The sequence below is a fragment of the Artemia franciscana genome, chromosome 7, assembly GCF_032884065.1.
Source record: "Artemia franciscana chromosome 7, ASM3288406v1, whole genome shotgun sequence".
In the NCBI taxonomy this organism is placed as follows: Eukaryota; Metazoa; Arthropoda; class Branchiopoda; order Anostraca; family Artemiidae; genus Artemia; species Artemia franciscana.
This window is the reverse complement of record NC_088869.1, coordinates 52,244,358-52,261,757: the sequence shown is the minus strand read 5'-3', so window position 1 is coordinate 52,261,757 and position 17,400 is coordinate 52,244,358. Positions and strand designations below refer to the sequence as shown.

The following is a 17,400-nucleotide window of genomic DNA, read 5'->3' as shown; positions in this document are numbered from 1 at the left end:
AATTCATTTAAGGACAACGTAGAGTGTAGGACAAAACACATATTTGGCTCGGTTTCTTATCACCACAGTGAGCAGATTTGCTGGAAGTAGCAGGATATTGAGGAGACTAGAAACGCCTTGTTAATGGGCTAAGCGCCTCAGGAGGCAAAGAATGAATGATGTCTAAGGTTTAGCCATTATTTGTTCTCTTCATAGGTTTATATGCAATCCTCAAAATATCTCGCTTCATGTCTTTAGGGGGTATCAACTGAGGGAGGGGCAATTACCCTTTTCTGTTTTTGAAAAATATCCTTCTTGTTTCTTCAATAAAAAAAATTTTACAAGATGTTTGTTCCCACCTTCATTTTCATAAATTGATACCGATGAGGTGTATACAGATGCCTTGCTTTAATTCCAAACTGAAGCTTTCATAAATGTATTCATGATCCCCAATAGCCTACAGACTTTACGTCAATATTTATTTCAAAAGTGGATTAGAGGTATCCATACTTGAAGGGCATTTACAAAAAACAAATAAATAAATATATCTGAATTCGAAATAGACTAAACTTTAAAAATCACCGCTGTACTTTTTAATTGGCACCCATAACTCTGTTAACAGTCTTAACAATATACAACCAATTATGATGGTTTCAAATAGTTCGTGGTAACGAGCTGCAGTACGGAGCGACCCGGCTCAATAGTAACCGGGACTCTAAAAAATGGAATTTTGATACCAATAGTTACATCAAAAGTATCGCATTTTAATTCTGATTTTAAATATACAAGTTTCATCAAGTTTAGTCTTACCCATCAAAAGTTACGAGCCTGAGGAAATTTGCCTTCTTTTAGAAAATAGGGGGAAACAACACCCCTAAAAGTCATACAATCTCAACAAAAATCACACCATCAGATTCAGCGTATCAGATAACCCTATGGTAGAAGTTTCAAGCTCCTATCTACAAAAATGTGGAATTTCGCATTTTTTGGCAAAAGACAGATCATGGATACGTGTTTATTTGTTTTTTTTTGTTTGTGTTTTTTTCCCCAGTGTTGATCGTATCGACTCAGTGGTCCTAGAATGTCGCGAGATGGCTCATTCTAGCGGGAATTAAAGTTCTAGTTCCCTTTTTAAGTAACCGAAAAATTGGAGGGCATCTGTGCCCCCTCCCACACTCATTTTTTCCAAATTCACCGGATCAAAATTCTGAGATAGCCATTTTATTCACCATAGTTGAAAAACCTAGTAACTATGTCTTTGGGGACGACTTACTCCCCCACAGTCTCCGTGAGATAGGCTGCAAGTTACAAACTTTGACCAGTGTTTAAACATAATCATGGTTATTGGGAAGTGTATAGACGTTTTCAGGGGGATTTTTTTTTGGTTTGAGGGGAGGATTTGAGGGAAGTTACGTATGAGGATCTTTCCATTGAGGAATTTGTCATGGGGGCAGAGAATTTTAATTAATGGGGTGTAGGATTTTCTAGCGTTATTTAAAAAAAACAATGAAATAATAAATATGAAAAGATTTTTCAACTCGAAGTAAGGAGCAGCATTAAAACTTAAAACGAACAGAAATTATTGCGCATATGAGGGGTTAATCTCCTCGTAATACTTCAGTCTTTACGCTAAAGTACTTTTAGTAATTTCAACTATTTATTCTACGGCCTTTGTAATTCAGGGGTAATTTTTAAGGAATTGGGACAACATTTAAGCTTTAGAGTAAAGAGCGAGGTTATACGAGTTGGTGAACCCCCTCATATACGTAATAAAAACATACGAAAATAGAATTTCGTTGTGTAAGTTAATTCGTAAGTTATGTATATTTTCTACTAATGAAAACGTTCATAAAATATTAAAAGTTCTAGTTGTATTTTTAAGTAATCAGAAAAGTGGAGGGCAACTCGGCCTCCTCTCCCCTTCTTTTTTCTCAAAATCTTCCAATTAAAACTATGAGAAAGCCATTTAGCAGAAAAAAAATTAATATGCAAATTTGGTTTTAATTATTTATATACGGAGAGCCAAAATCAAAACATGCATTAATTCAAAAACATTCAGAAATTAAATAAATAAAGCATGTTTTTTAACTGGAAGTAAGGAGCGACATTAAAACTTAAAAAGGAATAGAAATTACTCCGTATATGAAAGGGGCTTTTCCTCCTCAACGCCCCGCTCTTTAAGCTAAAGTTTTTTACTCTTTTAAAAAGTAGAGTCAAGAGAACGAGTCGAACTTTAGCGTAAAGAGCGGGGCGTTGAGGAGGAAAAGCCCCTTTGATATACGGAGTAATTCCTGTTCGTTTTAAGTTTTATTGTCACTCCTTACTTCCAGTTTAAAAAAACTTGTTTTTTATGTAATTTTATGAAGGATTTCTTATTAAACTCGTATTTTGACTGTATTGTTGAGATTTGGTTCAACATACCACGAGATTAAAAATTCTGAAATAATCCTACTTAATCCTATCGAATAAGTAACAATTTTCAAGAGCTACAGTTTAATCTATGCATATTTTTTAATAGAAAATCGAAAAAGTTACTCATGAAGTCGATGAAGCCTGAATCCAGGACTAAAATTCTGATCACTATAATAAGCATAGATGAAGAGATATTACTAACATATATTTAAAAGCTAAAACGTATGTTTTGATTCCATTGGCTTTTTTCCATGACATAATTTGACATTATTCTTTATTTATGGAGAGATATATAACTCAGATGTTCAAAAACAATCCAAAGGTGCATCAGTTAGCCTGACGACACTATTTTAAGTCAGTAGAAAGGGCGTAAAATCTGATTCGTTCTTTTGCTTGAAGTTCAAGGGAAGCTAGCAAAAACCGAATGGTAGTGAAAACCCAAACCATACCTTAGACCAAAAAATCAGAATGGTTATGCTCTTGTATCACAAATTGATTTTCACCATTTGAAATTTGGTGGAGGAATTTGCGGCAACTGAATGTACGCAAATCTGCTGTATCTATTCTGTGCGTACTGTTCAAAATAAAATAAGAGCTGTGTAGACCTAGGCCTAAGCAAAACTTGGATCACATGGCGAAACATCATACATATGGCTTTAATGGATAGCCTATTGGGCATTCAAAAGAAGTATTTTATACTTAACTGCTTCGAAGCTGTAGCTGTTAGATCTAATGTACTAAAATTGACTTGGTAAAGAGCGAAGTATTTTCGATTTTTTCCCCGGCCTCTTCATATGCCCATGGGGGTTAATAAAAACTCGGTAGGGGGTTCAGTCGTTTGCAAATTGAAAGTCCTGTTCCAGGAAAAGGTGTCAATACTTGAAAGTGATTAGAGGGTAACCAGCCACCTCTCTTGCCCTTTTCCTCCCAAAACCCGCTCAACTCTCCATTGCACTAGATAAAAATTTCCAGGTAACCCTATTTTTTCCTAATATAGTCAAAAGGCCGAAAAAAAAATGTCTCCAGGGCGACATGACACACGAAGCCCAGGGAAAAAGTTCAAAATAATAGAAATTGATCATTGTTTGTACATAGGTTTTATTGTGAAAAGAAGTTTTAAAACAAAATCCGAAAAAGAAGTATTTTAATGAAAAATAAAGAGCCATATAAAAACCCAGGAAGAGTAGAAATATTGCCATATAATAGTTCAAACTTAAAACGGACAGAAAATACTATCAATGAATAAATGAAAGTCTAAACGAACAGAAATCAAAATTAATAGCCACATAAAAAAAAATAACGAACAGTGGATTAGATGAAAAAATGAAGCTTTAAACAGACAAAATCAGATGAGTAACCAAGTAAAATTTAACGGCAAAAATTACCACAAATAGGAATAAGGCTACAGCCCCCTACACGTTAAAGTTCAGGGCGTCATCGAACAATCCGAGGGAAGATTTAAGACGTAATTAAATTAGAAAAAACAAAAGCTTGAAACAACAGTTTTCCGATCTGAATGATGAATCATGGTTCGAACCAGGTAAGAGCAAACCAGGGCCCACAGTAACCAAAAGTCTAAAAATGAGTTTAAAAAAATTATTTATTGAGGAAAATTGACATTTGCAGCTGATTCAAGGATGGTAACTACTACTTCGATTAATATTAATAGAAGAAGGTCATTTTGCTCAAAAAAAGCGTCGGGTCGAAACAAAAGCATTGACTACCAATAAAATCTTCGAAAACTCTACACAGGACACTTTGTATAATTCTAAGAAACTAGTGCTTTTCTGAAAAACAATCTTTCCTGAGACTTATTGAGATAAAAGGGCGTCGTAAAATTAATTCATATCATGGCCAGTAAAAGACAATTGAGCTCTTTATGAATTATATTTTAATTTTTTGCTGGTCACTTTGGGATTTTTCTGTTTTTATTCTTGTTTTGTTGTGCAGGATTTGGGTTTTTAGTAAAACGACAGTTTTTCAAAGCTGTACAAACGTAGGGAATATCACAAACCAGTTTGTTTGAAAAAGATTTTCAAAATATGTTGCTTAAACATCGAAGCAGTAATTTTGTTAGTGAAGCAGTAACTTCACTGTTTACTTTTATCAGAAAAACTTTACTTTTTAAAGGCAATTTTGCAAAAGATACAAATATATACTTCTAGTAAAAAACACTTCGGACCAAAACAAGCGCTGATGCAAAGCATTTCAAACCAATTTCTTGCCATTTCTATAGTAAAAATATGTAAAGAAAAAATATTTACAAATCTCGGCTTTATTTCAACAAGAGCAACTGCGGTGTGGCTTGGGCACGAAAATAAAACGAAACATTTAAAATAATTTCCATCGTTGCATAAAAAAGGTAGTAGGCAGAAGCCTTTATAAATTACCTGCATTCTCCTGGCTCCTCGCAATAGCCATTTTCAGGATGACATGTCGGACTGCATGCTGCTAAAAAAAGAATATAGATTCATTTGAGAATTAATTTGTTTTCTTTCCCTATCTGACCGACCCTTCAGTACATTTACTTACTACTGCCATCTTAACCTTTCTTTCATTATAACTCTAAATTCTTTATAGCCCCAAAAAGTGGGATTATATAAGATTCTTCGTAGAACATATTGTTCGACATTTGGTCAAACCTAATACCGCCTCTTCATCCTCATTTATTCCTAGTCTAATTAACTTTTCAACATTAATTTTCAAACTTATTTTTTCAGCCTGAATCCCCAAAACCACCGATAATTCACTCACTTTGCAAAGATTTTTATCTTGGAGGCTCAAATCATCTGCATAATCCAAGTCTAGGAGAGTTTAACCTTCCTATTTCATTCTATGGCCTCTTGCAGCCTTTTTTTTGGTCCTTAGAACGAAGTCCGCCCAGACAATCCATATAAATATATACATATATATATTTCCAGTGCCTTTTTTAAGGATCAGAAGTGATTGGAGGGCAACCATCCCCTTTTCACACCTTTCTTAGCTACCCTTGACCCTCTAACCTGATTAAAATTTTGAGTTAGTAATTCTTTTCGAAATAGTGAAAAAGTTCCAATAATTATGACTTTGGAGATGACCTGACCATCCTCCACAGTTCCTTGCGAAAAAACTATAAATTATGCTATATTTAAAATATGCCCATTTTTTACATATAGGCTTTATTATTGGAAAAAAGGGGGCATGTTTGATACTGAGTCTCCAAAAATTCTAAAGGTATTAAGGTGGAACTTTCAGAGAATGTTGAGGGAGAAAAACAACTAAATAAAAAAACACTATGTACGTCCAGAATGTCAAATAGACGTTCTGTAATAAGCTGTTTGAGGACTCGAAAAATATAATAGTTTTAACTGTGTATTATATAGCCTTACTGAAAACAAAACTTAAAGTTTAAAGTAAAAACAAAAAACAAATCTTACAGCTTTGGCAGAGAAGTCCTGTCCAACCTTTTTTGCAAATGCATTCCAAGGGTTTATTGCAAAATCCATTTTTGCATCCAGGCATAAGTTGACATTGCCTGCAGTTTTGTCCAGTCCAGCCTAGACGGCATCTAAACAAAATATTAGTTTTGTTTAATCCACTATTAATATGACAAATTAGAAATATATTTTGACATGAAGTAGTTGTAAAAAGTCTGTTGATCGCAAGTGAAATTCACTTTTGCGACTGTTTCTGCTACTACAATATTGGTGTAATTATTGGTGTAATACTGGTGTAATATTGGTGTAAGTGCTAAGGCCGCGCGGTAAGCTCTGTCTCAGTATTAAGCCACTTGAAGCCGCTAAAACTTCGGTATATGATATATTTCATTTTCATAATATCGGTCCGGTGTTAGGTATCCTGTAATCCTGTTTTTCCTTTACTAACTAGTGAACTTGAATCGCTTTGTTAACAAAAAGGAGAGGGTGGTAGCCAAGATTGCAACCCGGTGAAAAAAATATCACTAGATTCTTGAAAAAAATCACTAAATCAGCACATAAATTACTAGATTATTGATTATAAGTCACTAGAAATTACTAGAATTATAATACCCTTTATCATTGTAATTGAGAATAATTTTGTTTCTTTACCATGTTCTGTGCAAGCGCACCTAAAGGAAGGGAGTAAACTTACCCCCTAGCTGTGGAAAAATACCTTTAAATTGATGTTTTGTTTTTCTCAAGCGAAAATTACCCCTGAAATTCTGAAAAATGCCTTTTTGCATCTTTATTCAGAGAATAGAACAAAATCCTTGCTTTCTCCCTGTATTTTCCCGAATTGATATCCTTGACTTATACCCAGGTCACTGAAAATTGGTTATAGGCTACCTAATTGAAATATTTGGTTTTCATTTTTAATATTTTTTTCTTGTCAATCCTAAACTCTATTTTTTCCCAAAAATACAGAAACTATTTTCATGGAAAGAATTTCTAAGATTTCTGCCCCCCAATGATGCTGGACCCGGTTAAGATTTAAAATAAGAGATCTGAGTTACGAGGAACTTCTAAATATCAAGTTTCATGAAGATCCGATCACTCCTTCGTAAGTTAAGAATACGTCATTTTTTCTAATTTTTCAGAATTAACCCCCCCCCCCCAATAAAAGCGGATCCGTTCCAATTATGTCAGTCACGTATATAAGACTTCTGCTTATTTTTCCCACCAAGTTTCATCCCGATCCCTCCACTCTAAGCGTTTTCCATGATTTTAGGTCCCCCCAAACTCCCCCCAATGTCTTTTAGACACGATATCCTTCTAAATACCAAATTCCATTGAGATCCGATCACCCGTTCGTAATTTAAAAATACCTCATTTTTTTTATTTTTCAAATTACGCTGTCAAAGAATATCGTGAAAGGAAATAGTGATAAACCACTAAGAGTGGCAGCCCTGGTGGTATCCCACTGTTAAGCGTTAATCTAAAAATCCTTAAAATACCCGTCTTGAAAACGTCACATGCGCGCTTCTATTCAATGTTTAATGTCTACGTTTTTGTGCTGAGTGTAGAGAGCAGTGGTTCCTACCTTTTTCGTCTCATATACCCGTTATGAACTTTATTTTGTCTGACATGGGTGCTACTCTCTTATTTTTGCAGAGAGGGCTGCAACTTGTCCCACTGGGTTTAAACGGACAACAGTGATACTAAACTGAATATTTACAGGTTGCGTAGGACTATTTTCAAGCTTTATGTTCTCTCACCATCTTCTCAGAGGCGTATCCAGGGTGGCTCTGGCTCCAAAACTCTCGCTCTTTTTTAAGTTCACGTCCACGTTCTCAGTTACAGTGCATAACAGTGCAATAGCACTACCTAAGTAAATAGCTCAGTTGCATCAATTTAAGGGGTTGACTATTCCCCCTGGATTTTCCAAAATACCATGTTTTTTTGTAATTTCATCGAAAATGGCTTCTCTTGGGTATTTCCATTGAACTTTTTTTCAAGAAAATTTTGCCTTCCCTAGCTATTGAAAAATATATTTTCTTACACCCACTCCTCTAAATCTTTTTGGATTAACACCATTGAAAAAGCTAACTAACAAAATAAAGACGAACATTACTGAAGTGGAGAATTATTATCCTTTGTTGTAAAGTTTTGAAAGAAATGCACGCATGAATTTGCTTTTTCCTAATGCTTCATTACAAAAATCAATTTTTTTAGAAACAATGCTAATATATAAAACACATTAATACTAATTTATAGTGACCACTATAAAGTTTCAGCACGGATCAACAGACTGAAAAAAAATATAGACACAAAGCCTTAAAATAGCTAATCTATGAGCTTCATAGAAGCTTAATAGATACTTTTCATAAAACAAACAAAGAAAAATAATAAGTATAATGAGTAAGATACTAAGTATAATTTTGCTTTTAGAGACTCTCAAAATGACTCCCATGGCCAACATTGCTGAACATGTACATTAATATACTAAAATAATATAAAATTGATGATATTATGATGGTAATCTTTGAATCAAACAGTTCGTGGTAACAAACTATGTTAGGAGCGACCCGGCTCAATAGTAACCGAAACTTTAGAAAACGGAATTTTAAACTAGTGGATAGATCAAAAGAACTGGAGTTTTATGCTGATTTCAAATATATAAATTTCGTTAAGTTTAATCTTACCGGTCAAAGGTTACCAGCCTAAGAAAATTTGCCTCATTTTTGAAAAAAAAAAAGGTGGAAACACCCTCTAAAAGTCATACAATCTTAATGAAAATCACGTTTTCAGATTCAGCATACCATAAAACTCTACTATAGAGGTTTCAAGCACCTATCTGGAAAAAATGTGGAATTTTATGTTTTTTGCCAGAAGAAAGACCACGGATGCGTTTTTTTTTCCTCAGGGGCGATCGTATCGACCCAGCTGTCAAAGAATATCGTGAAAGGGCCCGTCCAAATAGAAATTTAAAGTTCTACTGCCCTTTCTATATGACTAAAAAAATTGGAAGGCAACTAAGCTCCCTCCCACGCCCCTTTTTTCTTAAAATCCTCCAATCAACATTTTTAAATATCTGTTTTGTTTAGCATAGACGAAAATCAGAATAACTATGCGTTTGGAGATATCATGACCCTCCCCCCCCCTTACAGCCCCTGGGAAAAGGATAATTTTGTATGGGGGGGAAGGTTCCATGGGTTGAATTTTTCACGGGAAATTTTACACCGGGGGAATTTACCAGAACTCCTATACAAAATTTACTTATGTCTTGTTTTCTCCTTGCCGTCTCATTATTGCGTGTGGAGATGCTAAGGGTAATTTTCCGGGGAAAATTTTCACCAGGATTGAATTGGCTACAGAATAAATCTTGGGGAGGAGGGATTTTTCTGTGGAGGAGTAGCCAGATTTCCTGGAATTATTTAAGAACGATCTGAAACTCGATAAAAAAAACAAGTTTTTCGACTGAAAGTAAGGATTAACAATAAAACTTAAAACGAGTAGAAAGCATTACGTATATGAAGGAGGTTTCTCCTCCGAAAAACCCCCTCTTTACGCTAAAGCTTGAATTGTGCCTTAATTCCTTAAGAACGACTCCTGAAACATTATGTTCGTTTAATTAGAACAATAAAAAGCCTTTTTTTTAAAGTACTAAAAAAAACTTCAGCGTATAGAGTGAGGTATTTTGAAGGAGTAACCCCCACACCCTACATACGTAATAATTTCAGTTCATTTCAAGTTTTAATGTTGCTCCTTATTTGAAAAAATTTGTTTTTTTTTAATTTTTGTTATTTAACTAACTTTTTATTTAATTTGCTTTTTTCATTAACTTTTTTTTATTTAGCTACAAGAATGAACTGGCAGCATCCAAAGAGCTAAGACTGCTATGGCAGAAGCTACGAAAGCAATGATAACAAAAATAGAAAAATGATAGTAAAAATAGAATTAATAATTTTAAAGAAGTGAATTTTTAATAATTTAAAAAAATAAGAATTTAGGGATGAAACCATGTACCAAATCAAGCGCAAGAAACAAACATTTCATAAATTATATTTCATTATCCGGGACCATTTCACAGTCTTGGCCTAATTTTCTTATCGTTTATATTGATTTTCGTTTGAGTAACATGTAAAATTAAATGACTCCGAAAACATATGAAAGAGAGGTAAATTGCGGTAGACTGATCCCTATCAATATATTTTGAAGTTGTATTTTAATCATCAAAGAATTCTTCGTCGACCTGTCCGATCCAAAAGTTATCACGTACCAATAATTCCTGCTACTCTACTAACTTCAGATTATAAGTTATCTGAAATGTGAACTTCCTCTTGAGTGAGGCGTCAGAGGGGGGGTCTCTCCCTGTAACATAGTATCAACAGACGCCAATATAAGATGATTGGGTTATAATAGGCCTACGATTAGCTTGTGTGAAGATTGACTTTCGTTTTTAATTTTAACTTAACTCTAACCGTCAAAGAATTGGTCTCTGACCTATCCGAACCACAGCTTATCATTTACCAACGATTATCTACCTCTCTTAAAACTTGAGATCACGATTTTTCTAAAGTGCGATCATGCTCTTGAATGAGACATTGATGAGTGTGGCCCCTCAAGTAATATTTACAGGCACAAATATTGAGTTTTAATAGGGTTTGGGTTTTAGGGTTTGGCTTTATTAGGGACTGTGTTTTAATAGGCTTAAGAATATGTTTTGTGGAGATCGAAATTCATTTCTCTTCGAGAGCTAAAAAGACCTCTAGGACGTAAGGCGATAAATTGCTGCCAAGATTTTGCTAGTAAGCCAATCGTAAGTCACAATACTAGACATTTTAAGATTTAATCACTCTTTAACGAAAAGAAATCAACAACTTGGCCAAAATACTTTAAATGTGTCAGGGACCAGCTTAGCACCTCTAAGAAATTAAGATCATAAATTGTTGCTAAAAGTTTTCAGGTAAGCCATGCTAAATATTTTAAGAATTAATCACGAAGAGATTAAAAGATTTTTACGAAGAGATATCAACAACTTGGTCAAAATACTTTAAATGTGTCAGGGACCAGCTGAGCACCTCTACAAAATTAAGATAATAAATTGCTGCTAAAAGTTTGTGGCTCAGCCAAAGCTGAGCCACCATACTAAAGATTTTAAGATTTAATCAGGAAAACAAATAAACAATTTGGCCAAAATACTTTAAATGCATCAGGGACGAGGGAATTATACAGCTGAATGATTGTCAATGGAATAATGGGGATTCAGTCAATACAGCATAATAAACAAGAATTAATTTGTATTATGTATGATGGCTTACAGTGATGGGTAATATCCTGTTAATTATCTTGTCCATAAAATAACAAATAAAACTTTTCAAAATGACTTACCGACATTCACCTGGTTTCTCACAATATCCACGATCAAGAGGGCAGCCGGGTGAACACATTGCTACGCATAAAAAAAAGTTGACTTAGAAACATCAGAGATAAAAGGGCCCGCAGCAAAGAAACAAGTTTTTATACATTTTTACCCTAAATGTGCTGAAGAACTTAAACTGAGAATAGCAAGTGATTAGAAAGAAATGGCTACCTGATAGATCAATACTTTACTAGTGACTGAACCAGAAATCATATATTTCCCATCTTCAGTAAATAGTAAATGACCCAATGCCAAAAAGGAATATGAAAACAGTAGAATGCACAAAAATAAACACCATGGTTAAACGAAAAAAATACGAACTATATTATAAGCGCATCACTTTAGAATTGAACCATGATCATTAAACGAACTGGTGTTGTGCCAATGATGAATCCCAATAATAACTACCATTAGCTATTACAAAATATAAAATAGAAATGAAAGCCTAATATTTAACCCCGTCTGTTCTCCATATGTGTTTAGTCTGGAACAAATCCAGAAAATACCGGAGGGCCAAATTAAAATCTAAAGTATGGCCAACCTTCAAGGCTGAAATTTGGCCAAACTTATTTGTCAATTATGTTCTTTTTAATTACTTGATCTGGAGGGGGGTGGAGTTAAGGCGATATATCTTGCAGGGAATAAGTATTGGGCTATAGAAATACTGTTTGGTTATTTGGCCAGCAAAAGGGGACTAAAGGATTCTTTTGAAGAAATGATTAAGTACAAACTTAACGGCCAGTTTAAATGACCAAAACACAGGAAAGAGGTGCATCAAATGATTTTTCCAAGAAATGGCTAAAATTTAGTGTTCAGGTAAATGTCTTCTATATTACGTATAGCCTATCTTGTTGTTGAATTAGTTTTTTTTATATTTCCTTTTTTTATTTACTGTTTTAGGCTAACTACGGTTCAAACTGATATTCACAGCATACCTTCTGAAACTGAGCATTCTCTATTGAAATAGCACGTTATACTAAAGATTTGGTTATATCTCGCTTTGTAGGGCTATTAAATAAAAAAAAACAAGTTTTTTTTTTAAATGAAAGTAAGGAGCAACATTAAACCTTAAAACGAACAGAAATTATTTCGTATATGAAAGGGGCTTTTCCTCCTTAACGCCTCGCTCTTTACGCTAAAGTTTGACTCTTTCTTTTAACTCTATTTTTAAAACAGTCAGAAACTTTAGCGTAAAAAGCGGGGCGTTGAGGAGGAAAAGCCCTTTTCATATACGGAGTAATTTCGGTTCGTTTTAAATTTTAATGTTGCTCCTTACTTTCATTTAAAAAAACTTGTTTTTTTTATTTAATTTCTGGACGTTTTTCAATTAATGCATGTTTTGATCTTGGCCCTCCGCACATAAATAATTAAAACGAAATTTGCATATTAATTAATTGCAATTAATCGGAATATTCTGAGAAAAAAGGAGCGAGGGAGCCTAGTTGCCTCCAATTTTTTGATTACTTAAAAAAGCAACTACAACTTTTAATTTTTTACAAACATTTTTATTGGTGAAAAATAAGCGTAACTTACGAATTAATTTACGTAACGAACTTCTATATTCATAAGTTTTTATGGCGTGTATGAGGGAGTTCAACCCTATTCGATACCTCGCTCTTTACCATAAAGCTTAAATTTTGTCCCAATTCCTTAAGAATGAACTCTGAATCACAAAGGCCGTAGCATAAATAGTTTAAATTACTAAAAATACTTTAGCGTAAAGAGTGAGGTATAACGAGGAGGTAAGCCCCTCATATGCGTAATAATTTTTGTTCGTTTTAAGTTTTAATGCTGCTCCTTACTTTCGGTAGAAAAAACTTTTCATATTTATTTGTTCATAGTTTTTTCAAATAATGCTAGAAAATCCTGCGCCCCCTTCATTGAAATTTTCTTCCCCCATGACAAGTTTCTCCATGGAAATATCCACCCACGCACCCCCCCCCCTCAAATCTCCCCCTAAACAAAAAAATCCCCTGAAAACGTCTGTACACTTCCCAGTAACCATTACTATATGTATTAAATGAAAAAAACAAGTTTTTTTAGATGAAAGTAAGGAGCGACATTAAAACTTAAAACGAACAGAAATTACTCCGTATATGAAAGGGGCTTTTCCTGCTCGACACCGCGCTCTTTACGCTAAAGTTTTTTATTGTTTTAAAAAGTAGAGTTGCGAGAAAGAATTAAACTTTAGCGCAAGGAGCGGGGAGTTTTAGAGTTTCGTTTACTATTGAGCCGGGTCGCTCCTTACTACAGTTCGTTACCACGAACTGTTTGAAACACAAGTCAAAGTTTGCAACTTACAGCCCCTCCCACAGGGACTGTGGGGGAGTAATTCGTCCCTAAAGACATAATTGTTAGGTTTTTGGACTATGATGAATAAAATGGCTATCTCAGAATTTTGATGCGGTGACTTTTGGGAAAAGTGAGCGTTGGAGGGGGGCTAGGTGCCCTCCAATTTTTTTGGTCACTTAAAAAGGACACTAGAACTTTTAATTTCCGTTAGAATGAGCCCTCTCACGACATTCTAGGACCACTCAGTCGATACGATCACCCCTGGAAAAAAAATAAACAAATAAACACGCATCCGTGATCTGTCTTCTGGCAAAAAATGCGAAATTCCACATTTTTGTAGATAGGAGCTTGAAACTTCTGCAATAAGTTTCTCTGATACGCTGAATCTGATGGTGTGATTTTCGTTAAGATTGTATGACTTTTAGGGGGTGTTTCCCCCTATTTTCGAAAATGAGGCAAATTTTCTCGGGCTCGTAACTTTGATGGGTATAACTGATCTTGATGAAACTTATATATTTAAAATCAGCAGTTAAAATGCAGTTCTTTTAATGTAACTATTAGTATCAAAATTCCATTTTTTAGAGTTTCGGTTACTATTGAGCCGGGTCGCTCCTTACTACAGTTCGTTACCACGAACTGTCTGATAGTGAGAGAAAGGTTAAGATGGCCAGGAAACATTCTTTGAATGAAGGATGACAGGTTGCCACAGTTCGTCTTTTTCGGCTAACTATTTGGGGCAAAACGAAAAGCAGGTCATCCTCCAATGGGATGTAAAGATGTAAAGAAGTCGTAAGAAAATACTTATGGGAAATGATCATTCTTTGGGAGGATGTAAAGAGGGAGACTCTGAATAGATTGGGATGGAGGAGGAGTGTATGTAGGCTAACTATGTCAGCCTCAAGCGGGTTGGTGCTGCAGTGATTTGTAGGTTATTTGGCTCTCCAGATTCTTAGAAGATTAGAATTATTTCCATATTATTGTGTCTCCTTTCTCTCACTGTAAACTTTTTTTTTCAACGTGGCTTTGGCATACGTTTTTTTGTGCCACATTTTTCATGTTTAGAAAAATCTTTATGTATAAGCAAGTCGTTTCAATAAGATTTAGAAAAAACGAAGAGTAGCCTATCTTTTCATTGTCCTATAAAACTCATATCCTGCAACATAACACCTTTAGGATTAACGTAGCTTGGTAGGACATCAAGATAGGTGCTAAGTAAATCTCAGTCAACACTTTTAAAATAGCAGGGAATTTAAAATGATCAGGAAAAGTGAACTTAAAACTATTCAAAAAAGTATTTCAAACTTCAAAAGTATTACACTGCGTGTACGTCAAATTACATAGGAGTATTACTCCTAAGCCCTCATAGTGGTAGCCCCTTAGCTTAGCAAAAGAGTTTGCAAGTAAAACGTGAAGTGTAAAGTAATAATATGTAACAAATTATCTTTCAAATGGGGAATCGAGTGAGTAGAATTTAAAATTAATATATGGGTTACACCTTGCAACAAATGAGCAGTGAACCAAAAAAGAGAAACTGCGCATTTTCTTTTGACATTTGCTACATAATTAGCATGCCATTGCTGAAGATTGACATAGGCACTTTCTCGTACCAGCAATTAATTTTCGCACAATTGAAAAGAAAGGCTTACGTATATTGCATAGTCTCCCGGTCCAGCCTGGTTTGCAATTGCAGTCCAAACCTCTGCTGCAACTTCCATGAACGCAGCCAAGCAGAGGAATGCATACATTACAAAATGGGCCTCCGTAACCTATAAGATGACAAAAATTGAAGACAAATCAACTGACATAATGAATGGTTGTTAATTATTATTAGTTTTGCAGGCTTTTTTTTTGTTTTTCAACACAGCGCAACTGGAACAAATGGCTTTGATTTAACACTTATTTATGGTGATCAAAGAAACGATTGAAACTTCACTTTTTAGTAATGTTATTTGTTCTTTACTGTGTTCTTATGTGTTTTTGTAGTGTGTGTTCTTTAATTGTGACTTCATAACAGTTTGTTTGGCATTTCAGGAATTTAAAAGAGAAGAATAACTTCAATGTTTATTAATTTTGCTGTAAATCATTACCACATTACTGTAATTTTCACAGTAATTCACAGTCATTACCACATTACTTTGACATTTTCTTCCGTTCTTTTTTTTTCTTTTGTGTGTGTTTTGGCTTTTTGATGTGTTTTGTGTGTGTACCCTCTAGAACAACATCAGCCGGCAATTACTTAATTGGCCAAGATTATAACTTTTAAGTGTTTTTTTAGCAGCCTTGAGCCGTTAATTTTTTTCCTTTTCTTACTAAAGGAAATTATTCAACAACATTTTAGAATTCCTTGGTGAAGAAGATATTTGGGTCATATAAAATGTATCATAACATTTTTGTGTCGCTTGTTTTTCTTTATTACAAAGACTAGTTTACCCCAAATTATCTTACCCTAAAATTATTCCAAGTCCAAATTTTTGGTATTTTCGAATGTTTCTCAGATTTATCCCCAGTTATCAGAAATTCATAAGCCAAGTGGGATAATTCATAGATCTAAAGTTCGTTATGTTCGTTTTTTGGGCATTCTTGTTGAGGAAAATTTGTCTTTCAAACGTCACATTGATTTGATTAAAATGAAGATATGCAGGAATCTCGGTATTTTAAGGGAACTTAAACATATTTTCCCTGGATCAATTTTGAAAATCCTTTTTCACTGCTTTATCCGATCTTAAGTTTCTTTCTGTGCAATAGTATGGATGTCAACCTTTCCTTCATTGTTGAAACCGCTTTCTAAGGTTTACAATAAAGCTAGAAACCTCATTAAAAAAACTAACCGTTCAAGAGATATCCCATAACTTAATCTCGAGTCACTGTATATTCTTTCGTGTGCATGTTTTACTTTTCTCAGCTTCATGGTAACCTCCCCCATCCCCTAAGTGTTCCGCCATCTTTCACCTCTGATCAGAATAATCATAATCTTGGCAATACCAAAAATCATATTTAAGTTCCTTTTACTTCTTGTGTAAGGTCAGATTTTAATCCTTTAATTGCAAGTCATTTTGTACGGAATAAGTAGCCCGAATCAGCTCGAAGGCGCCACTCATTCGGTTTGTTCAAAAAAAATTTATATATATATATAATATATATATTTGTATGTACATATATATATATATTTATTATTATTTCATTGGAGTCTATTTTATCTACTGATCTACTTAATTAATTTAGTCTATTCAATCTATTAATCTATTTAGTTTTGTTTTCTACAGTTTTTATTTTATTTATATTTTCTTTTCTTCTCCTTTTTGCTCTTCTCTCTGTGAGTAATTGATTATTTAATTTTTTTTTTCTTCTCTGAGTAAGCGACTCGTCTATTTTCCCCTTCTCTATAGGCCAAAGAGCCTTTGGGGAGAATAGTAAAATGTAATATTGTATGTGTGTTTCGTGATGAATAAATCTTATCTTATCTTAGTCATCGTATTATAAATTTCTCGTATGTGTGTCTTTGTATGCGTGTGTGCGTGTGTACGTACCGTTTCATAATTAAGGAGGGAGATTTTTCAACACCCTACCTGTCTGCCTAGGCTACTGAATATAAGACAGATGAAGTTTGTGTTCGAGTTAAAGAATTTGTGTCTGGTAGTCATCCGGATGACAAAAATTAGGGAACTCCCTCCCCCATACTGAGGCCAGATAAAAAATGAACCTCAAAAGGGAACAGTTAGCAAACTTACCTTTATTTCCCACCAGATTTTGGCTCAGTTGTATTTACAGAACCTTTTCTGTAAATACCCAGTTGACAAAATCAAGCCCCCTCCGTCATCTATCTTTAAAAGAGGATGTATTGGGTCCTAAGTCTCAAATAAATGGAACAATGGCATTAGGTCTTACGTATAACCAAGT

At 34.4% G+C, this 17,400-nt stretch overlaps 1 protein-coding gene across 2 annotated transcripts in view; it reads right to left on the bottom strand.

Moving 5' to 3' along the window:
- LOC136029446 (delta-like protein 4) overlaps nt 1-17,400 on the bottom strand; it is a 65,777-nt gene that overhangs the window by 20,072 nt on the left and 28,305 nt on the right. The window contains exons 4-7 of one of the 2 annotated variants that reach the window (XM_065707857.1): nt 15,150-15,269; nt 11,181-11,241; nt 5,808-5,938; nt 4,782-4,842 (exon numbers count right to left, since the gene is read on the bottom strand). In XM_065707857.1, the coding sequence (XP_065563929.1) occupies nt 4,782-4,842; nt 5,808-5,938; nt 11,181-11,241; nt 15,150-15,269 (373 nt within the window). The remainder of the gene's footprint in view (nt 1-4,781; nt 4,843-5,807; nt 5,939-11,180; nt 11,242-15,149; nt 15,270-17,400) is intronic. The other variant, XM_065707858.1, reaches the window with a different exon arrangement.